A 24038-nucleotide genomic window follows, 5' to 3' on the forward strand; every position below is an offset into this window, starting at 1 on the left:
TTCTGTATAAGTTTGAAAAATGTAAACAAATAAAAACTAAAATTATTTCACTGCATCCCAGTCAACGTCGAGTAGATAAAGCTAGTGTATGCATATTTTATTTACTAATGGGTCACCACTTATGAAGCCCAGATCAATTTGTTTCTGGTGGCACAAAAGACCGTTGTTGAAGAAAGACCCGAGAGATGAAAATACATAAAACTGTATTTTTCTATTTAATATTCTGTGAGATTTTAGGTATTTGCATATATATCTTCTAAGATATAAAGTTATCTTATTGGATTTTCAAAGTCAGACCCAAATAGTATTTAAGATGACAAATTTAAATTTTCTTTCTTGACAAGCCAATTTTCATATGTTACCGTGGTACCATGTTATTAGCAATATAAAAAGTACTTCACTACAATTCATTAAAATAATTATTTAATCTATTAAAGACAACTAATAACATGAAACATACTTAGCTAATCACCAAAAACTAAGATGCCGCAAGTGGAATAGCTCGTATTTTTTAATTTTTAATATAAAAAGAGTTTAAAAAAAAAAAAGGCTTCCATCAGTCTTGACAGACTATGGATACCCACGGTAAGGGTGCCTGCACGTGAAATTTTTGTGGCAAGAGTTGCGCAATCTCTAAACACACCTCTCCCCAGTCGACATTGTTGAATACCAGTGGCAAGTGAAGGTTTAAGACGATTGGAAACAATGTCGAGATAAGCGGAAAGCACATACAGCGCCTAGAATAAAAAGAGTTATCTCTCATAGAATTAAAATTTTATTTCCTTTTTTTTTTGTATAAGTTTGAAAATGTGTAGACAAATAAAAACTAAAATGATTTCACCGCATCCCGGGCAACAGCCAATTTTCTGTTGTTGGTTATCATTGTTGCTTGCAGTAGCAGGTATAGAACATCATCTCTCTCCTAGTCTTCTCCCAACAGGGAGGGAAGAACTCCTTTGAAATACGTCTCACAGAAGAAAACCCAACATGTGTCTGTCTTGCCTTTTGATACTTATGCAAAATAAGGATTGTGATATCGTTGGAATTTTACAGACAGTTTATGCAAAATGCCAAAAGATGTCAAACGAAAGTTTCTTTATTTTTTTTGTATTGCACAAACGCTGTCTAATTTTTTCAATAAAAAATATTATTTCTGTTATTACGAAAATAATTCAATGAAAAATTAATTGCAAAAAAAAAAACAAAAACAAAAAAAACAAAACAAAGAAGAGGTACTTATGCAGAATTTGAACCAGACGTAACTAACCGTCCACTCAGCTTTCCTTGGAATATGATGTCATGCGCTTGAGTTTGACTGTAATCTGACGTAATCTGATGTCGTTGTGAAGCAAATGTAATGAATAATTATTAGATAATTTTTACGAAACTTTAAGAAAAATAAATTTCAAATCAAGCAAAAAACTTTATTGTAAGGTAAATTTCATGAATAAATATTTTGTCAAAATAAAAAATTTTTTTAATGATATTATTTTTCTTTTTTGTTCAAATCAAGATAAATATTTATATTTTATATAATAAACGAATGATAGCAAATAAATGTTTTCTTAATGATTTTTTTTCTTTTAGGATTTAGGGTTAGGCAAATATTTGTTTCGCTTGTAAGCTTCCATTTCTGGCAAAAATCCATAGATTTACTCCCGGAGAATGCAGCATCTGTGCTAACTCTACTAAATCATGTTGACTTTAACCGGTTTTCAAAAAATTCATTGAATTTAACTTGAATTTTCTGAAATATTTTTATCACGTTCACTAACCCGGCGGTCAGATGCAATTTTCAATGGCTCAGCGTTTTGACACCTTCCGACATTTTACGTTAACTGCCCAGAAAATTCTGCTGATAGCATGGCCCTTATTCTGCACAAGCACTAAAAAGCTAAAGAGACGCATTTCAAAGAATTTTCATTTTTGCCATGTATAAATATTTTATCAATAACAAAATTTTTTTTCTTTCATTACGTTCATAGAGAGAAATCCTGTTATAACCAAGATTGCTGTGGAGTCAGAGTCGGAGGTTTTGGAAAGAGTTGGAATCGGAAATGCTAGGAGTGAAAGTCAGCATTTTTAATCTCCAAAGAATGAGTAGACAGTTTGAATATTGGAAGACTAAGAAGTCATATATTTGGAAATTCTAAGAATTGAAGTTAGAGTCAGAGCCAGGCCTTAAATTTTTAACTCTGCAACCCTGATAACAACGAAAGCTGTCAGTATCATTGTCGTCCTAGCCATTATCACATTATTATGATTGTTATTTTTTTCTGGCAAACCTATGGATAGTATCTGGATAGTATATAATAGTAAATAGGCGGACCTATACGAGAGTGCCCACCTCCTAAAAATGCATGTTTTTCACCTTTTCTTTTAAAGTTTTTTTCTTTTTTTTTCTGGTTGGTTGGTTGGTTGTTTTTGTTTTATGGCATATCAACCCTTTTCAGGTTATTTAATGCCGAATCCAGTGATTTTGAAGAACATTTTTTTAATAGAATATATTTGTTTTCTTTTCAAGTCGGTTTCTATTCAACCCATAGTTGGGACCCTAACAGGTACTACCACTCCGGGTCAGAGTGGGCCTGGGAGCAATGGCAATTAAAGGGTGGTTCCACACTCCTCAAAGCCCGCAAACTGGGGCCTCACCATCGGATATAGTTTAAGGTCATATCCAGGACCTTTAAGTTATGAAGCCAGTAGAGAAGTGGGAGTGTAGGAAAAAAGGGGGGGGGAGGAGACTATTGTTTTTGTTTTGGGCTTTGCAAAACATGACTTAGTTAGTTGTGCAAATAATTAAAAAGAAAAACAAAAACAGAAAGGTGTTATTGTAGGTGCATTTGTGTCAGGGAGTCATTTTCTGACAGCCTGATCTGATTGCACCAGTTTTTTTTCTTACGATTATCATAGATTACAGACTTAAATATCATATTAGCAGAAAAAAAAAAAAAAAAATTAATGACTTTTAGGAAGAGGGTTAATGTTCTTGTTATAACGTTCTAATTATGTGACACATCGGTAAAGAAATGGACAGTAAGTCAGGTAACAATGAAGTAGAACGTTATAACGAGAAAGGGTATTATTATACAAACACCGTGACAGCGTTAGGGTTAGGGTTAGGATTAGGGTTAGGGTTAGGGTTAGGGTTTAGGGTTAGGGTTAGGGTTAGGGTTAGGTTTAGGGTTAGGGTTAGGGTTAGGGGTTAGGGTTAGGGGTAGGGTTAATTCGCTGTCACGGTGTTTGTATAGTTTTACCCGAGAAAGTGACCCCCCCCTTCTAAAAAGTCATTTAATTATTTATTTATTTTTTTTTTTTCAAAATTTTTTCTGCTAATATGGAACTTATGTTTGTAATCTATGATAATCGTTGAAAAAAGTTTTTTTAAAAAAAGGTGTAAAACACACATTTTGATGGGTGGACACTCTCATACAGGTTCACTGTAAAATATATACTATGTAAATATAAAAAAAAAATGAGAAAAAAGCACAAGAAGTGAAAAAAAAAGGAAAAAAAAAGAAAAGTACAATTTCACTCTGAGACTAAAAAAAAAAGACAGAAAAGTATAATCAACTTAAGAAGTACAAAAAAAGAAAGATAATAATTCTAACCGAAGTGTAAAAAAAAAAAAAAAATAGAAAAAACAACAAAAGAAAAACAAACAACTACAAAAAATAAACAAACAAAGATATAAAAAACTAAAAAAAATAGTGTAATTCTCTCCTGAAAAAATAGTCATAAAAATAAAAATTTGCTCATGGCATTAAAAAAATAAATAAGCCAAAGAAAAAAAATCTCCCCTATAATTTCAGCAAACAAAAGGGGGAGACCACTTCTGTAACATTGGCAGCCACAATTATACAAAATTCTTTAAAAAGATGGCAATTAAAAGAAACCAACTAAATAGAAAGTATAACAGAAACAAGTATAATATTCATCTATGGATCTTGGTTCTTCGACTGAAAAATTTTCTTCCGATAAATACAGTTTAAAAAATCAAATATGGTTGGCTGCAACCGAGGATGACCGAAAGGTTACATTTTCTGTAGACACATTTTGATCCCAGCAATTAAATATGTATTCATTAATCATTGTATTAGCGCTATGTGACATCGAATACATGTGCAAGTAGGCAAGAAGTTTCTGCTCGAATGGCTCGGTCACATAACACCCTCCCCCCCAAATAACAAGAAAAAAATATTGATAGAGGAAAACCTCGACAAAAAAAAAAAAAAAAAAAAAAAAAAAAAATGCCAAAATAATGCCATTTCTTTAAAATGATTAGTAACATGTTATGGTAAAACTGAAGTGTATAAGAATGTATTGCTGTTGGTTCTTCCAGAAAATAAAGTTCCTTACCAAAATTCCATCCAAAAAAAAAAAAAAAAAAAATGCCAAAATAATGCCATTTCTTTAAAATGATTAGTAACATGTTATGGTAAAACTGAAGTGTATAAGAATGTATTGCTGTTGGTTCTTCAAGAAAATAAAGTTCCTTACCAAAAATTCCATCCAAAAAAAAAAAAAAAAAAAATTGATTGCAAAGGAATGTCTATAAAGATGGCGATTACAGGGTGACCCTTAAAAAATGCCACCCATGAAATCGTTAATAAAATTCATAACCCTTTCTGTGATCCAACTATATTTGGTACAAATAAACTTCAAGTTTCCACCAAGTTTTATTGCTGTTCAATTTTCTTTGCATGTTTTTGAAGCATGTTTCTCACTTTCTTTTTATGCAGTCCTTTGAATCACTATTCTACTTTGCAAAATTTTTTCAAGCTGAATTCACAGTAGGTATGCTATGCCAGCAGCACTTACCCTAGGCGGGTTGAAACAGCTTCCTCCAAGGGAGGAAGTGTCAAGGTAATATTAAATTTACAAGTGGTCACCAGTCGCATGTACATTCCAATCAGGGGAGTTAACAACGTTGGTTTTTTTTTTGCAGCTCTTCCAGGAAGGTGTCAACGTCCTCCTACATACAGCATCTGCTATTCCCAAATAATCACCCGTTTGATACTGGCCAGGTTCAACGGTGCTCAACTTTAGTGATCTAATGAGAACCAGTGTTTTCCATTTTTTTTTTTATTATGCAGTCGTTTGAATTATTATTATTATTGTACTCTGCAATTCCTCCAACGTGCACTGATTAACTAACAGAACAGACAAAGTAATTTTGCATCATACGGTCCTCTTCTCTACATTTGCAGATGGTTGGATCGATTTTGCAGCCCTGTTTGGCCATAGCAATTCTTGATCACCGCCACTTCCGTTCTCAAGCAGTTGAGAGCCCTATCGCTGGTCAGTGATATGTGGGGGACACTTTGTTGATCATCTCATCAGCAGGGGGTGTGATAATAAATGAGCACCGCACTCACCGGAACATAACAACTTAGATTAATCTGTGGAGATAATCTCTACCAAATAATCTCCAGACTATTCCTAAACTGAAGAAAGCCATCACAGTGATTCATTGGAATAGCTGTGGAGGCACTTTGCTGATCATCTCAGTATGATCCCAAATGGACTTCATGTTCACCGAACATAACCACCCCCATATCACTACATGCAGGATTGTATAAAAGTAATGCACAGACTATTCCTAAAAATAAAGAGAGCCATTGCCAAGATTTAGAGTTATTAGCAATTTTGTGCATCATATCTAGTGTACTTATCACTGAACAGAGATAAAGCAAAAACTGTTGGAGATTAATGATTGCAACTCGGTGGATTGTTCAGGCGTAAATTGAAGTTTACTTGTACCAAATATGGTTCGATTGCAGAAAGGATTGTGAATTTTATTAACGATCCAACAAGTGACATATTTGGGGGTCCGCCTGATATTAAAATTTTAGCAATTAAAGAAATTGCCGTCAATCTATAAATTAAAGATTGACGGAATAATTTTTGTATCTGAAATTCTGTGTAATAAAAGAAAATAAAAAAAAAAGATCAAACATAAGACGTATTGTCTACGACAACTGAATTATGAATGATTGCCGTATCTTCTTCCATGCGTGCTTCATGTTCGGTCATTTCTTGACCACTCACTGTCGGCTTTGGTAGTTCGTACTCCAGCCGGTACCAGAAACACCGACCACGCGCTGTGAGATAGTCACGTCTCTGAACTTTCCGCTTGATTTCATCATCCAGCGTCGAGATGTTGACATTTCCGTAGAACACAAGAATCACCTTGTGGCTCGGCTCTTTGGCGGTCCAAGAAATAGCCGCTTGAAGACACATGGAACACCAATCATTTGAGGCGATGTCACGGGACACGATCATCACGGTGCATTTGCATTGTTTTATAAGTTCCGTTGGATTGGTCGCTATGCTGAGTCTCCGCTCCAGATTTGCGTTGTTCCGGTCGGGGATGAAGATCTTGAAGGCTTTCGGCCCGTTCTCTAGTTTCTGTAGGAACGTAGACTCAAGCCATTTCTGACAGTTCTTATCCATTTCGTCGTAAATCAAAAATATGTCAAATGGACGATAGATCTTGCTACGACGCCGGAAATGCGAGAGGTTCATTTTGACATACAACAAAGCGACTACTTCACGTCGATAACGTACTAAGAATGTGAGAATAAGCGCTAGTATAATTATCGAGACAATCATTGATATGACAAGGACTTTTTTGATGACAGATGGTTCGCACCTGAAAGCGGACGGGTGCAGTTCTAGGATGATCTTACCATCACATTGGATGTCTCGCCGGTTTCCCAAGATGGAATAATTAGAATGGAGCCAGTGATAAAAGTCTTTACTCTCACAACCGCAGTACCAAGGATTTTTCTCCAGGTGCAACGAACGAAGTTCCTGCAATGAACTAAAGGATGAAAGGGTGCTTGGCGGGAGGATTCTCAATTTATTATTGGATACATCGAGATGCTTCAGGGAATGGAGCCCTGCAAAGTCTTCTGGGCTGACATGTGTCAATTCGTTTCTGTTCAAATAGAGCTCTTCTAGACGGGTGAGCCGTTTAAATAAAAACTGTGGTAAATGCGTTATTTTGTTGTCGTCCAAATGCAGAATAACAAGACGAGGAAAGTTCTGCACGAGATCAGCACTGACGGATACGATACGACTCGAGTTGAGATAGATCTCCTTTGCTTGCATTCCATTTTCATTGGTTATCGAAGAGAGCTCTCCAATCTGCTCAAAGTTATTGCCATCAAGAAAAATCTGCTTACTCGTGAATGCGATCCTCTTTGGAAGCGCCGATAATCTCCCCGTACAGATCATCTTCGAAGGCAGTTCAGTCAGCTCGTTGCTGTAACAAAGGCAACTTTCGTCGCAGCTAGCTTTTGAGACACAAAGGAACTCTTCGACGTTGGTGTTAGCTACCTCCTTAATGAGAGAGTTCTGCATAAAAGTGCAGGTCTCGACTAGATAGTCTGACTTTGGAAGCGTCTTGCCGCTGTACACATGGTGGGTCCGTTTTAACCACTTCATATCGCAGGAACAGATTAATGGATTTCCATGTAGCCACACCGTGAGCTCTTGGTTTGTTATAAAAGGCTTTAAGCGTGAAAGCAAATTATTTCTCAAATAGACAGATTTCAAATTATCGAGTCCGTTAAAAGCAAATTGGGCCACCTCCGTGATATTACAGCTGTCGAGTGAGAGCATGCAGATCCTACATGTCTCATAGGATGGGGAGAGGTTCTCCAAGATCTCTTTGATTGGGTTATGCGATAAATTTAGGTATTGGATGTTCTGGAACGGATGGTTCTTGAAAATACTATTCAAATGCTGGATTTTATTATAAGCTAAGTTTAACCACTCAAGATAAACGGGCCCTTCAAAATAATTGTCCTCAAAATCTATCGTCAACTCGTTGCTCTCCAAGCTCAAATTCTTTAAGTTTACCAAACTGAGAAAGGCACCGGGTATAATTTCACCTATACTATTGTGACTGAGATCAAGAGTTCCAAGATTCCTCATGCCGCCAAAACATTGGTAATTCAGTTTTCTGATGATGTTTCGACTAAGGTCCAAGTCGGTAACATTCGTATTCTCTAACCCTGCGGGAACAGTTTGAAGAGAGTTCTGGACAAGGTTCAACATAAAAGAACTCTCTGGGAATGCATTGATCTGTATAGTGGATATATAGTTCTGGGACAGATCCAGTGTTTTTAAAGAAGTAAGGTCCCTGAAGGCCCCTGAAGGGAGCAAGGAGATTTTGTTCCCCCGCAGGTTGAGGGTTTTCAGCTCAAATAAACCCTGGAACACTGTCGGATTGAAGAAGGTAATATAATTATATGACAAATCTAGAAATTCGAGGCTCTTCAGGTTTGCAAAACTGTTATTACTCAAAGAGTTCAGAAGATTGGCACTGAGGTCAAGAAAGTTTAGCTTGTCCATCCGATGGAACACTTTGTTGAAGGCGGAACCGTCTTCAAGTTTATTTCTCCTCATAGTAAGGCGCCGAAGATTTGGTGTTTTTGCAAAGGTTTCCGGCATGATACGTTTGATTTGATTCTGTGACATATCCATGAACAGCAGAGACGACAAGGCACTAAACATGGATGGTCGGAGTTCGGTCAAGTCATTTTCCGAGAGTTTGAGTGACTGCAAAGACGGCAAATCAAGCCCCTGTGGGATGTGATTGATACGGTTGGAAGACAAATCGAGATACTGAAGACCCGAACAGTTTAGCAGGGGCGTGGCATGGAGAACTATGATGCGGTTACCGGACAAATAGAGGCTAGAGACATTCTTCAACCTCTGGCAGAATCTGGGTGGCAGATTTGTTAAGGAATTAGCAGAGAGGTCTAAAGCTTGTAACGATTTTGTGTTGAAGAAAGCATCCAAGTAGATGTTGTTGATCATATTGTTTGACAGATTTAAAAAAGTAAGTGAAGGTAGCATTTTAAATTGATTGTCGTAAAGCGTGCGGATTTTATTCCAACTAAAATCAAGATACGATACTTTAAGCTTCGTATTGCGGCATTGAAAACTGGAAGACGGGAAAAGCGAGATATTTAACTGCTGCAGGTGAACATACTCCAAATGCAAAGAAGGGCAGAATAATTCGTCCGGTAGAGTTCTGATTGGGTTATGTGAGAGGGCAATATATCTGAGGTTTTCTAGGCCTGAAAAGGCTTCATTTTGTATAACTTCGATTTCGTTATACGCTAGATCCAAGGCCTGCAGAGAGTGTAAATGATTAAGGGTCCCAAAAAGCACAGAGGTCACTTCACAGAATTTAAACTTATCTTTTTTCTGATGCTTCTCTATTGAAGCTGAACTCTCACCAGACTTGCATATGCATTTGTTTGGGTAATCCGATAGCATGTTTTGCTCTCTGCACCGGACATATACATACGAGATGTTCTTTGGTCGCATACGCCATTCCGAAGATATGGAATTGAAAGAGAAATTGTCAACACAAATCAGGCTGTCTGCGTCATTGTTATAGAGGCACTCGCTGGGATTGTGGTGCTGGAAGACCATGACGGTTTCTGTCTCGTTGTGCCAGTGAGTTGTAAAACGGCGTTCCAGATATCCAGACACCATGACCAAAACAAGACTGAAGGTGATGGCGATGGAGTTTCCTGTTGATTGCATTTTAGCATTGGATCTGCAATTTACTTGGAAATTCTCAGACCAAAAATATGCAGCAGAAGCAGCAGAGGTTGTTCTGGAAAGACAAAAAAAAATAAATAAAAAGATTGGTAAAATAAAGCATTTATTATATTTCGGAAAATTTTTAGATGAACATTGAAAAATTATTGAATTAATTTGGAATTCTTTTGAGATGAGTAATTTGGTTTATTTATTTTATTTAATTAATTGCGGACTATTATCCTCAGTTGTTCTTGTTGTTGTTTCACGATGTTTCGACCAGTTATTCCTCTGGCCTTCATCAGGTGGTTAACCATGATGGGATAGAAATGTCGAATCTCTCAACTGCATCCACAGCAATTGGTGAGACGATAACAACTATGAAAGGCAGTAATTGCTGTGAATGCAATTGGGAGGTTCGACATTCCTATCCTGTCACGGTTAACCTCCTCATGAAGGCCAGAGGCATAATTGGTCGAAATGTCGTAAAACAACAACTAGAAGATGAGGATGGTAGTCTTCAAATAATTAAATAGAATAAATAGAACATTGATAACTTATTTATCTATATACTCTTCAAAAATTGTGATGTTTTTGGCGTTTGTCTGTTCATACACAAATAGAAACATATGATTAGTCGACAAAAAGGAATCGGCAGAGTACACACTACGAAGGTAGTAGTTCTTACAATGATAATATCCAGGTTCAAAACTCATGGAAGTCTGACGGATGACTTTTTTTTTAACTGAACATAACATAAACTACCTCTATTCCTGAAGAAGGTGTTATACCACCGAAAATAGATTATAAACAAAATTTTAAACAAAAGATTATAATCAAATAAATATTGATTAACAAAAGAATAAATACTGTGTTGGATTGTTTTTTAAAATTATAGATTTTATTCAAAGCTAAATAACGCTTTCATAGAAAAATAAATCCACTTCACGATTTTCTTGTGACTTGGACATTTGAAAATTTTTCAGTTGATTTTGCTCTCTTTCTCTCTCTCTCTCTCATATATATATATATATATATATATATATATATATATATATATATATATTTTTGCTTGATCTGTGTTGGTTAATAGAAATTCTTGTGTGCAGGGTGTTTGCTCAGTTGGTAGAGTGCTTGCCTTGCATGCAAGAGGCTCGGGTTTCGAATCCTGAGTTCGGATGTGTCTAACTGATAAGCCCAAATGAGGGCGAAACTCGAGTCTTGGACTTCCGGTTCTTTGACTGTCATGGCTCTTGTGGGCTGCGACGTTGTTTGGCTGTGGAATTTATTATATATACAATCTCTCACATTCTGAAAATCCTATCATAAGTTGCTCGCTTGGTTAGCATTGCTGGATGGCATCGTCCTTTCGAGTTAAAACTCCTACTTGTGAGACATTGACTTGGGGTTATTAGCTGGTTGGATGACCGCATCCTTGTTGAGACGAAGTAGGTTCATTTCACAGTCGGATTTCGGCGCGCTTTGCTTGATCTGTGTTGGTTAATAGAAATTCTTGTGTGCAGGGCGTTTGCTCAGTTGGTAGAGTGCTTACCTTGCATGCAAGAGGCTCGGGTTTCGAATCCTGAGTTCGGATGTGTCTAACTGATGAGCCCAAATGAGGGCGAAACTCGAGTCTTGGACTTCCGGTTCTTTGACTGTCATGGCTCTTGTGGGCTGCGACGTTGTTTGGCTGTGGAATTTATTATATATACAATCTCTCACATTCTGAAAATCCTATCATAAGTTGCTCGCTTGGTTAGCATTGCTGGATGGCATCGTCCTTTCGAGTTAAAACTCCTACTTGTGAGACATTGACTTGGGGTTATTAGCTGGTTGGATGACCGCATCCTTGTTGAGACGAAGTAGGTTCATTTCACAGTCGGATTTCGGCGCGCTTTGCTTGATCTGTGTTGGTTAATAGAAATTCTTGTGTGCAGGGCGTTTGCTCAGTTGGTAGAGTGCTTACCTTGCATGCAAGAGGCTCGGGTTTCGAATCCTGAGTTCGGATGTGTCTAACTGATGAGCCCAAATGAGGGCGAAACTCGAGTCTTGGACTTCCGGTGCTTTGACTGTCATGGCTCTTGTGGGCTGCGACGTTGTTTGGCTGTGGAATTTATTTTATATATATATATATACACACTAGTAGGCCGCCTGGCATTGCTCGGGTGTAAAAAAAAAAAAAAAAAAAAAAAAAACAAATTAGGAAGGGGGCAGGGTTCCTGATCGTAAAATCCGCTTTTAATTAAAAAGAAAAGTTGTGACAATGTGAGCGGGGAGGGCATCGTTTGGGTGCCGTCAGTCAGAAGCGAAACCGAAAGCAGAATTTTGTAAACAAAAAGAAAACAACAACAACAACAACAACAACAACAACAACAACAAAAGAAACTTGCATGAGTACCCGGCATTGGCCGGATGTGGAGAGGTTTTATGGTAAGGATAATCAGCAACAGAGACCTAAAAAAAAAAAAAAATTAACCAACTCCCTAAAAAATTTGGAAATAGCAGCAAGTACCCGTTTGAGCGCAAATATATATATATATATATATATATATATATATATATATATATATATATATATATATATCGTAAGCAAGCAGGCAGGAGGAAAAGAAAGAGAAAAAAAGCAAACTGGTTAGCCTCCTCCCCTCCCCGCCCAGTATGACAAACGACGTCGGCAGATTTTAAAATAAGTTTAGTCGTTGCAAGGTGTATGATGACTTTGCTAAAATATCAACAAAAAAGTGACCTCTCCTTGTAGAAAACAGCTCAGTTGACGGTAAAAAAATAAATGTTTTTGTCCAATTTTTGGATATTTGTTGGCCAAGAGACTGAGCTTTAAAACGATACCAATTTTGTCAGTGTTGATCACATGTGTCAAATGTTTTTAGCGAACATACGCACAAACACACAAACAAACAGACATTTTCCCTTTATATAATAGACTAGCCTAGCTAGGAGCACGGCGTTGTCCGGGTGTGTGGAGGTGTGTGTAAGGGTGTTGGTTGAGCAAAAACAAAAACAAAATTGCGAACGCAAAAAGAAAAAGGAGTAGTAGACAGGCTCAAACCCGTAGCACGCCAGAGGAAAAGGAGGTGAAAAAAAAAGCAAACGGTGTTATCGCCCACCACGATTGCAGAAGTGACAAGACTTAGAACCTGGAGTGTAAGACTTAGACTTTTTAGGAATAGCCTAATTTATAGAGAAAGGAATGTTTTTAGATTGTTGAAGTTTTTTTAAATTAAAGTGGTTAGGGAAGTTCCCTGGTTATTATCAGTGATTTAATCATTAAAGGAAGAATAGTGGTTAGATATTCTAACCTTTATTAATGTTGAAGTAGCACTAATATAAGTGTATATTTTGCCTGGTGGTCGTGTGGTGTTAATGGTATGTGGATTTATGTTAGGAGTTGGGGTTGGATTACTGTTTATTTCAAGGCTGTTATAATCAGCAATAGTAGATTCAATTTCTACTGGGATATTTTGATCTATATTCAGGGGTGAGATTTGAGTATTATAAGTGTCTTGAGAAAAATGAGCAGGGTTATCATTATGAATATATTGCTGTTATTATTGTTGCCATTGTACGATATTCATCAATATTGATATTATTATTACTGTTGTTGATTGTGACGTTGTTATTTGTGGGTGAAACGATCGGTGGATCAGTCGATTCAATAATTATTTTGAGTAGTAGACGGATGAGGGATTTCTGTCATGGGAGGATTATTTGCAACTATTGTAGGGGTTTTCTGAGGTAACACAGTAACAGAGCATGAATATATGACATCACTGTGGATACTAGCTGTACATACTTGGCGTTACCAAGTAAAAAACATATTGCCAGGTGAAGTCACATACTATTTAAGATAAACCAAATATCCCAAGTTGTAAGGATTTTCCTGAAAGTTGACCATATTTTGGATTTTTGGAAGCATAAAACATAGCCATCTTCATCTATGAAATTCAAGCAGGGAAATAAAATCTCATAGCTTAAAGGGAAATAACTCATAGGTTAAATGAAAACTTACATCCTTTTTTATACTCCATGGAATAAGGAAATAACTGACTGTGGGATCGGTCGTCACTTTTACATCCACGGGAGTATATTAGGTGAAACAGCAAGATGTAGAAACCCAAAAGAGAAGGTTTGGCAAACTCCGAGGGATGTCACATAACCCGTGAAAATAAAGTTATATGTTAAATATAACCTGTTATCTGGTGATTCCTTTCAGAGGGAGATGTATTTGTTACAGAACTTCCTGAGAAATGAAACCGGATGAAATGAAGGTTAGTGATTCGGTATTGAACAGCCATAGGGCATAAGTATACTCCGTCATAAGATTTTTATTGTTTACGTTTGTGCACATGTTTTGTGAACAGTAATTAAATGTGTAACACGCACCCACATAGGAGACGAACAGCATTTTGTACATACATTAAAAGGGAAGATATTATACATACATCAAAAGAGAAGATATTATACATACATTAAATGAGAACATATTATACATACATTAAATGAGACACGCTTGGTGTCTGTTGACACACCTTTACATGAATACATTTTGTATACACACCGCTACGCTAAATAAGAATATTACACGAACTATTAAACATTCTATACACACTAGAAGACACGACCCGCTATACGACATACACATATATATACGTCATATAGTTATCTATGTAACATAGTGTCTGTTGAATGTATCGAGTTTCATCAGTCTGACCAGACTAAGTTTGGAGTAGAAACCGGTTTATAATAGATGATCAACTCTTCAACACAAGAAAAAAAGGAGTAAAAACACGAATCATTGGTCCAAGACAAGCAGTTTTCATTTTTTGTGCACCCCCTATAGGAGAGCTGAATACGTTATTGTTGTGTCTGTATCAATAACAACACGAACGCAGAAAGTAAAGGTAAAACAAACATATTAAGACGAAAATATAATACTTATTTACAAAGGTGCAGTTGTACTGCAGTTGGAAGATTGTCCGGCAGAGGGCGTGTTAAAGTCTTTCATGAAGCAACCGGCACATGCGTCTTGCCTATCCGGCGTTCGAACACAGCTCCCTGGTCTTGCTGATTTGATACCTTTATCTATATCGTTTCACCCACGTATGCTAATTAGTGGGCGTCTCCACAACAGTTATAGAGCGGGAATAAAAGTTACTAAGTCTGGAATAGAAACCAGTTTATAATAGATGATCAACACTTCAACGCAAGAAAAAAAAAAAAAAAAAAAAAAGAGTAAAAAAACGAATCATTGGTTCAAGACAAGCAGTTTTCATTTTTTTGTGCACCCCCTATAGGGGAGCTCAATACGTTATAGAGCGGGAATAAAACTTACAAGAAAAAAAATCAACTAAATATTTTAGCCATTTTTTATTATAATTTATTTCATTTAACCTCGTCGAGATTACGTTCAGGCTAGCAGTGTATTAACTGAAGAATTTCAATTAAAAACTATATATTACAGTTGTTGGATGGTATGACGCCCGAACAGCGTCAGATTATCTGAGATAGCAAATGAAACCAAAGAGAAAATCGCAATATATTTTATGCTAAGTAGAGATGACACTTCAATATGTTCAATGTCTGTTCATAAAGAGCCATTTGTTGCTATTGTTCGTTTAAGGGTGCATTTTTATGTTTATTTACATCTTATTTTATTTTGTCTTAAGTCGATAATTGTTGATGTATATTTTTCAAACAAAATACTAAGATACCAGCGTTTATTTGTTCTTAAGTTTTTTTTTCCATAGTGGTAGTACCTGTCACTGTATATCATGATCATGGCCATGATCATCAGTTTAACGTCCATTTCACATTGGACGACCATAAGAAATTGACTTCTAAACTAACCTATCTCTAAAGAAGTTTTCATTTATCTCTCTTTCTCTCAGGTCCGATAGGCGGGGTTTCCCGAGACCACAATCCCCCATAAATAAAAAAAACCTCAGCGAATGGTCTACTTCTCTGTGTTTACTGGCATTCAACAAACACACACTTTGCCCAACCCATTCTATCTAAAACCAAAAATGATGCATATACGAACAAAAAAAAATATGTTTAAACCGGACGTCCCCCCCGCCCCCTCTTTAAAATTCGCCCCCTTCCTTCACGCTTGCTGTCACAAATGTCCGAGAGCTACATATTCGGAATTTAAGATTGTAAAATTTTAAAAAGAAAATATAAATATCAATACTAATATATACAAATCAATCCAAACAGATAAAAGAGCTCAATATTCGAGATAGAGCATATGAAGAGAGTTAAAATTTAGCAACTTATGATTTACAACATTCATTGTTAGTACACAAAAAATACAAAATAAAGTCAATTATTTCCTTATTCCATAGGGTTTCAAAAAAAGGAAGTAAGTTTTCATTTAACCTATGAGTTATTTCCCTTTAAGCTATGAGGTTTTATTTCGCTGTTTTTACAGATTATTAAAAAAGAAAAAAAAGCTGAATTATATATAAACTGAAATAAAATAATTTACACAAAATAAAATCACATAGTCCCCTCCCCCACGCAATCTTATCAGAATTTTTTGGGGGTGAGGGGTGGGTGGGATTCACGTCTTAGTTTTTTTTTTTTTACATATTAAATTATATTGGAATGATAAAATAAAATATATCTAATTTAGGATCAAAAACGTTTATACCATTTTTATTGATTTTTCGGAAAAAATGTTGGAAAATAGATAAAAAAAAATACTAAGATACCAGCGAAACAAAAAACAAAATTATTTATTTATATTTGACAGTTTTTACCTGGGCGATTTCAAAAGATTTCCGAAATTATTTCTTATTTTTTTATGATTGAATTTTTCAAGGTTTGTAAAAAAAATGTGGAAGTTTTTGTCTTTCCAATCTCTCTCAAGTGGTTGGAAATCGTTGTATATGTTATATCTAATTCAGAAGCAAGTTCTTGAACAGGATTTATTTTGTCTAAGGCTCTTAATTGATCATTGTCAATATCCGATCGCCGACCACTATGCTCATGATCTTCAAGACTCTCGTCGCTGCCACGAAATTTCTTAAACCGCCATTGTGCTGTGCGTTTAGTAGTGGTTCCTGGGTCAAATGCTTTGTTGATATTGCCAGCTGATTCAGCAGCATTTGTTCTAGCTTGAATTGAAATATGAAAATTGCGAATTTGCTTTTTTCCATCTTGTAATCAGTGTTGCTAAAAGAAGACATAACTGTTTTAAACAAGTAAACAGAGCGAAAAATATTCTTTAAAATCTATCTATATATAAAAGTGAAATTGTCTGTGTGTGTGTCTGTGTGTGTGTACATTTCCTTACAAAATTACTCTGTCAATTTTCAGTCTACAAACTCGAGATTGGATATAAGGGGTACTGAGATTTGGGAAAATTTTTTTAATCGGTCTTCGGCCAGAAATTTGACTGTCATAGGGTCAAAGTTCAACGATTTGAACTTTGAAAATTCTACCAAACTCCTCCGCCAATTTTGGGTCTAAACACTTGAAATTTTAGATGTAGGTTAGATGTAGGTTCCTTAGACATGGATCAAATTTTTTAATTTGATTTGAGTCTAAAACAATAAATGTTAAGGGGTCAAAATTGGGGTCAAAGTTAAAAAAAATTTACCTCTCAGCCAATTTTTGGTCTAAACATTTGAGATTTTACATAAAGTGTATTCAGACATAGGACAAGCTTTTTAATCGTTTTTTTGGCCGAAAATTTGGCTACCAAGGAGTTGAAGTTCAAAAGATTTGACTTTTGCGGTCTCTAGCAAACTATTCAGCAAATTTTGGGTCTAAACATTTGAAATTTTAGATGTAGGTTACCTGGACATGAGTCTAAATTTTTAATATATATATATATATATATATATATATGCACATAAAGTTATGAACAGTACATAGGGCCCAAGCAAAGCTGGGCTGAACTGCTAGTGATATATAAAGTAAAGGTATTATAACGAAAACTAATTTGAAAATAAATAATTTGAAATCAAAATAAAAAATTCCTCAAGAACTTTCTTTTCAACCTAATATATATATATATATATATATATATATATATATATATATATATATATATATATATATGCGTGTATGTATCTATATCTCTGTCAGTTGGTCTGTCATGCTAAAGTCAAAAGCAGAATCTTCATCGCTTAACACATATTGAATGGACGCATCTTTAAAAATATCCGTTCTTGCTTAACTATGAAAGCCAGAAGACATGTTTGGCTTACTATACTTCAGTAAGTAAAGAAATCTCAGGAAATGGAAACGAGGCTGAGGAAATGGAAACGAGGCTGAGAATAGACAGCCATTGCTTGAGGGATAGACGAGATCACATTTAATACGAACTGAAACGCCCATCAACTCTGCATTATAGATTACTTGTTGGAGTATCCCGTCTAAGCCAGGTTTATCGAATCTTCTTTTAACTTTAACTGTGCACGCAGTGTGATGATGTATAGAAGTGAAACCTGGCAAATGAGCGTTGAGGACATGCGTTGCATGAAGACAAATGATATGAGAATGATATGATGGATGTATAATGTGAGTATTAAAGACAGACTCAGATCCGATGAGCTCAGAGAAAGATTAAATCTGGACAGTGTGTAGATAGATGTGTGCGGAACAGGAGACTTGGTTGGTATGGTCACATTGAAAAAAATAGATAAGTTAGTTCTTGGGCTGACAGATGTAGAACAGTTGAGGTATCAGTGCCAGTTGGTATGGAAGGACGTATAAGTAGTAAGAATGTACATCTTAAAATAAAAATAAGTTTTAAAATTAAATTAAAACTATAAATGTTCACTAGTGGATAATGTGCTTGGAAAAATTCAGTTGTAAGTTATACTCTTCTGGAGGTTGAAGGTTCAATCCTCGGTGCGGGTGACAGTAAAATACAATTGTGAATTTCTTAAGACTTCTACCTAGTCATGACTGACGGGATGAGAACATGCTATCCTCATGCATTAAATAAAGCATGTTCGAAATTCTGTGCAGATTCCCTAATTTGATAAGATGCATCTGAAGAAGGTCAGAGGTTACATTGACTGAAACGTTGGGCGAATAACACTGAAGATGAGAATACAGGGTGGAACAATAAAATTGTCACCATAGAAAAGACGACATGATTCCATTTCTGTTCGATGAAAACTGGCTATTTTTGTTTCAGACCATCTACTAGTTTTCCAATTGTGTACAAATCCCAAGAGTGACAGGAGCCTTCTATAATGTCTGAAATTGACACAATGTTCAATGCATGAGATTGGAGCTGCGGTGTTATACAACTCATGCTCTTTACCAACCCAAGTTATGAAAACAAGGCCATTGCCAGCACCTTAAAAATGCATCGCTGGATTGCTACGAATAACAGTGATGTGCCAGGTGATGAAAACAAAGTTTCCAGCTACGGTTATGATTTTTCATGTGGTTTCAAGTGAGGGCCAAATCATGCTACCTCACATCTTTGAAGTCGGCTTGAAAGTCAACATGAAACTGTACCTGGATGTGCTGGTGCAATTAAGTTACCACTAGCAGACTCTGGGCGTGACAGCAGGACTTGACACTGGCCCACAAGTCCAAAGAGACCCAGATTTGACTTCAGAAGGAGTGCTACAACTTTGTATGCTTCTCTCACTGGTCCCCACTCCTCCTCTGACCCGAACCTGCTGGACTATTTTGTTTGATCATACATCGAGAACATCACCAACATGACCTCCCACAACATCAAAGCCAGCCTGATCGCCACTATCTGCTGAGTATTCCCCAAGCTTCCACCAGTGCTTGTGGAAAAAGCATATTCCCAGTTTTGGACCCATATCGAGGGAGTGATTGAGGCTGAAGGCGGCTACATTGAATAGATGTCAGCTCTACTATATAATCAAGTTACTTGAATTGATTTTTTTTTCAATAAAAGTTTTAAAATAAAGATGTAGTGTTGTTTTCTTTATGGCGACATTTTTATCGTTCCACCCTGTAGTAGTTTAAATAATCCAGATTATACAAACTGCTTGTCTATTTCCGATTTCAAAGCCGGAAGGTGTCATCAAGTAAACTGTTTCACTTTTACCATGGATTCATACTTTTCCCAAGGGTGTTAACAAAAATGTTACAGTACATCTTGACAGAACTCGAACCTGACACACCAAGTTCACAGACAACACCTGTAACCACTACATTATGCTGTTTCTATATAGATGTTATAGAATACAATGAAAAAAAATCTAAAAAAAAAAAAAAAAAAAAAATGATAAACTTCTGCCACGGAAGAAAAAAACAAATTCCTCCCTGCCTGTAAAAGTCTTTGAGTATTACAGAGATTTTATCTTCAAAATATGCAGTCTTTCCATCACAAAATCGTCCAACCGCTTAATTGCGAGGAAGACTCATAATTCCTCCTCTGCCATTGCTTAATTTCTGCAAATATTCCAGAATGTCATTTCCAGTCGGCGCTAGGCATCATTGCCAGAGACAGACAAAGCCATCGTCATTTGCGGAATGTAATTGCATTTCTTGGAATGGCAATTCTTTCTCTCCATTATTTATTCATTGTACGGAGATTTGTAATTGCTTCAATTGGCTAACCCAAATAATGGCCAAGCCAGACATCACTCCGTGATCCTAACCAGCTTATTCTTGGTTATCTGATGATGACAATTTTTTTTTAACTTGGGAGTCACCACTTATCAACACAAGGAGTCAGAGTCCAATCGATGGTAAGGTTTAATGAATGTAAGGTGGTTCTGTAATAATCGCTAATCGTGTAAATTGGGTGGAATTTGATTATTTATGGGGACGGCTCAACAAGAATTTATTTACATTGGATTTAAAGGCTACCCTGTTGTATTCAACTGGGAAGCAGTCCAGCAGAACAGTTTTCCACAGGCGGGCAGTTCTGGGAAAGAAGCTTTGTTCATGGAATCTGTGTTTAGATTTAGGCAGATATAGAGAGTAAGGGAAATCGTATACAGCGGTTGTAGCTAGTCGAGTGTTTTTGTGAAAGTTTGGCAAGAGGGAGCATAGTTTGGAGTCCAGTTGAGCACTTGCCATGAAAATAACAATAGAGCAGAGACAGGCTCACAACGTCTCTTCTGTGGAAAAGAGGTTACAGGGAAGAGAAAAGGGCCTCACCTACTCGGTTTCGAAGCTGGTTTTGAACTCTATCAAGACAGGATAGGGAACTCCTGCCCAGATGTGGCAGCAGTACTCCATTTTAGGACATACCTGGCTCTTATACAGATAGGTGATCGCATCGACAGTGAGATACCTACTGGAGCGGTAGAGTGATCCAACCATTGTTCCAGCGATCTTGGTAACAGATTTGATGTATATGTTGCATTTCAGATCAGGAGTGAACGTGAGTCTCAGAAGCTTGTCAAAACATGGAGCTCCCCCAAGATGAGAGCCATTCATTTCAATTGGGGTGTGATGAGGTATTGATAAATTCTTCTATGGCTGTACAATTCACATCCATATGAAATGAAGAAAGTGAAACTTGTGTTACATATTAAGGATCCTATGCCAGTGAGTAGCGATTAAGTTAGCTAGTATGAATTTTGACACGGGTCACATTAGCACATGCCACAATGGCCTTAATCTGCAAACAGAAACATTCCCAGACACGTAAATACAAGACAGGGGCAATCGAGGTCAAAATACCATTGATAAGACAGGAGTCGAACGATGTCATTGTAACGCTTTTATTATTTTTAAAATGGAGCAAACGTTGTGTGTTGAGACTCACAAAGGAAAGACAACTTTTTAAGTGAAAGAAAAAATAAGTTATTCATTTCGTTTTGTTTCACGCGTACATTACTGACACCATATTAAACACGAAACTATATGCTCATTCTTTCTTGCCCCTTTCTGGGTCAGATAATCACTCCTTTGTTTTGAGCTACAACTGGCCTTTGGGTCAAGATCAAAGTGTAGTATCTGTTCTTCAGATACTGCAAGCTATGACTAGCAAAGACCAGATGTGGGGGCAACCCCACATGCCTGACCTTTAACCAGCTCCCATTTCCCACCTCTCGGGAGCTGGTCCCCTTTTTCCCTTCCCCCTCCCTTCACTCCTCACATTAAAAATCGGCCTTGTGCCTAATTTGCTCGGTGGGGGAGCAAATAAATACCATCTGTTCCAGCAGATACTGCAAGCTATGACTAGTAAAGACCAGATGTGGGGGCAACCCCACATGCCTGACCTTTAACCAGCTCCCATTTCCCACCTCTCAGGAGCTGGTCCCCTTTTTCCATTCCCCCTCCCTTCACTCCTCACATTAAAAATCGGCCTTGTGCCTAATTTGCTCGGTGGGGGAGCAAATAAATACCATCTGTTCCGGCAGATACTGCGAGCAAAGACCATATGTGGGGGAAACCCCAAATATAAGACCTTGGTCAATGTAGGGGCAACCCTTCATACCAACAGTTCCTATCCAGCTCCCATTTCCCACCTCTTGGGAGCTGGTCCCCTTTTCCCTTCCCCCTCCCTCTCTCTCCACATTAAAAAACGGCCTTGTGCCTAATTTGCTCAGTGGGGAAGCAAATAAATACATACTGCAAGCAAAGACCACATGTGGGGGCGACCCCACATATAAGACCTTAATCAATGTATGGGCAACCCTTCATACCAATTGTCACTATCCAGCTCCCCTACTCCCCGAGGAGTTGGCCCCCATTTCCCCTTCACTCCTCACATTAAAAATCGGCCTTGTGCCTAATTTGCTCAGTGGGGGAGCAAATAAATACCTCAAAGTGTAGTATCTGTTCTTCAGATGCGGCACTTCCATTTCTTGTTCTGTTTCAGTGGAGGAGAAATCCTTCACGACCGAGACAATTCTTATTTTTGTACCTTTTCTCCACGTTAAAAAACGACCCTGGTGTCTAACTCTGTCCTGTGGGGAGGCATTGTAAATAGGTACAATTCGCTGTTGTGTTGCAGTAATTCTTTTCTAAGACAAATAGGTCGTCCAGCTTGCTTTTGAAGGAGTAGTAGGAGGAGACTTGTTTTTGAAGGAGTAGCAGAAGCATACCTTTCGAATCACTACACGTCTTTTTCCTTTTCTTTTTCTTCCTTCCTTTTTTCCTTCGATCTTAATGATAATATATGCATTTCATTCCGTGACGTCATGCTCATGCTTAAATATTAACATGACAATAGCTCAGTAAGTGAGTCGTCAATATGCATACATATTTAAATGACAGAGCCCGCTACTACATTACAGACATGACTTCACGTTTTGAGTAAAGGAAACATAGGTTTCAGATCAGTTCTCCCGGAGAAGCTGTACAAACAATACCCAACCCAATAACGTAGAACTATCTAAGGCGAATGCCACTTTGGTGTCTATCCGTTTGCGTCGTTCATTTTTTTAAGTTACCTAGTTGAGTTTAAGAAGTATATAATTATTAAGATACATTAGTCTCTCTCTTTCCATAAGTAAATTTCTCTTCAAATAAAACCTTGAAAAAACTCAGTGAACGTGTCCCTTGAGTCATCTTTTTGCATGAAAAGAAGCGAACAATGGTGCCAAAAGGAATCGGCAAAGTCAGTCAGTAATGAAGAGGAAAAGAAGAAAAAAAAAGGTAATTCACATTTAATATCTACAATAGCTTTTCGTTGACTATTTAAAAAAAAAAAGGAGAAAAGGATTAGATGAATTAAAATTTGAAACCCACATAAAAAGAAAACAGAAAAAAATCGTAAAAAGATCACTTTTATTTGATTGCTCATTGATGAAAACATTACACTTAAGTTTACTCTCAGCAACCTTGTAACATTTGCTGCATTCCTATCTTATCCTTTAGTCGTCACATTCTATGAGCAAGATTTTTGACAAAAGGAAAAAGGACTGCTGTTTTCTGAAGCTGGCTGCTTGCATTGAGTTGCATGACATGTGGAGATTTTTCCAATCCTCTCATCATATTCATCATTATTCATCAGTCAACCTATCCATCTCATTAACCCTTATCCTCGAGTGGCTTTTAGCCTTGACAAGTAGTAACTCATTGGTAAAAAAAATTAAAAAAAAACAAAAAAAACTCCACGATGCATGTATGCCACAAGGAGAAAATGTGAGAGCTCTAATACTTGTGGTTGCCGATGCAAAGAAATTATGTAGAACAAGCCGAACCAACCAAGATATCAGAGACTCTACAAATCAACAGGTAGTATCATCAATAATCTGCAAATGATGCTTACACAGACATGCCGCATGATTGGCTCTAGAGAGAATTGCCAACCAAGTGCTACAATGGATCCCCGATGAAAAAAGAAGAGCAAAACCCAAACTAAACTGAAATCGAAAAAGATCTGATTGCAATAGGTAGAAACTACGGGGATGCTGTGGATCTGTCTCCAGAAACTGCCAGAACTTAATTTTATACAAACGACCACTCTGCATCTGCTTCTAAGGATGTTGACATTTTATATAGATTATAACTAGGAGGAAAACAGTCAGCAGGAAGAGAATTCT

At 36.9% G+C, this 24038-nt stretch overlaps 1 protein-coding gene across 1 annotated transcript in view; it reads right to left on the reverse strand.

Moving 5' to 3' along the window:
* Positions 1–4940: 4940 nt before the first annotated feature.
* The window catches only part of LOC145261163 (uncharacterized), a 123404-nt gene continuing 104306 nt past the window's right edge, over positions 4941–24038 (reverse strand). The window contains exon 2 of the mRNA XM_080119485.1: positions 4941–9643. Within this exon, the coding sequence (XP_079975611.1) occupies positions 5953–9570 (3618 nt within the window). The 5' untranslated portion in view covers positions 9571–9643 and the 3' untranslated portion in view covers positions 4941–5952. The remainder of the gene's footprint in view (positions 9644–24038) is intronic.

This window comes from Euprymna scolopes, chromosome 37, assembly GCF_053919585.1.
Source record: "Euprymna scolopes isolate OS-2025 chromosome 37, ASM5391958v1, whole genome shotgun sequence".
In the NCBI taxonomy this organism is placed as follows: Eukaryota; Metazoa; Mollusca; class Cephalopoda; order Sepiida; family Sepiolidae; genus Euprymna; species Euprymna scolopes.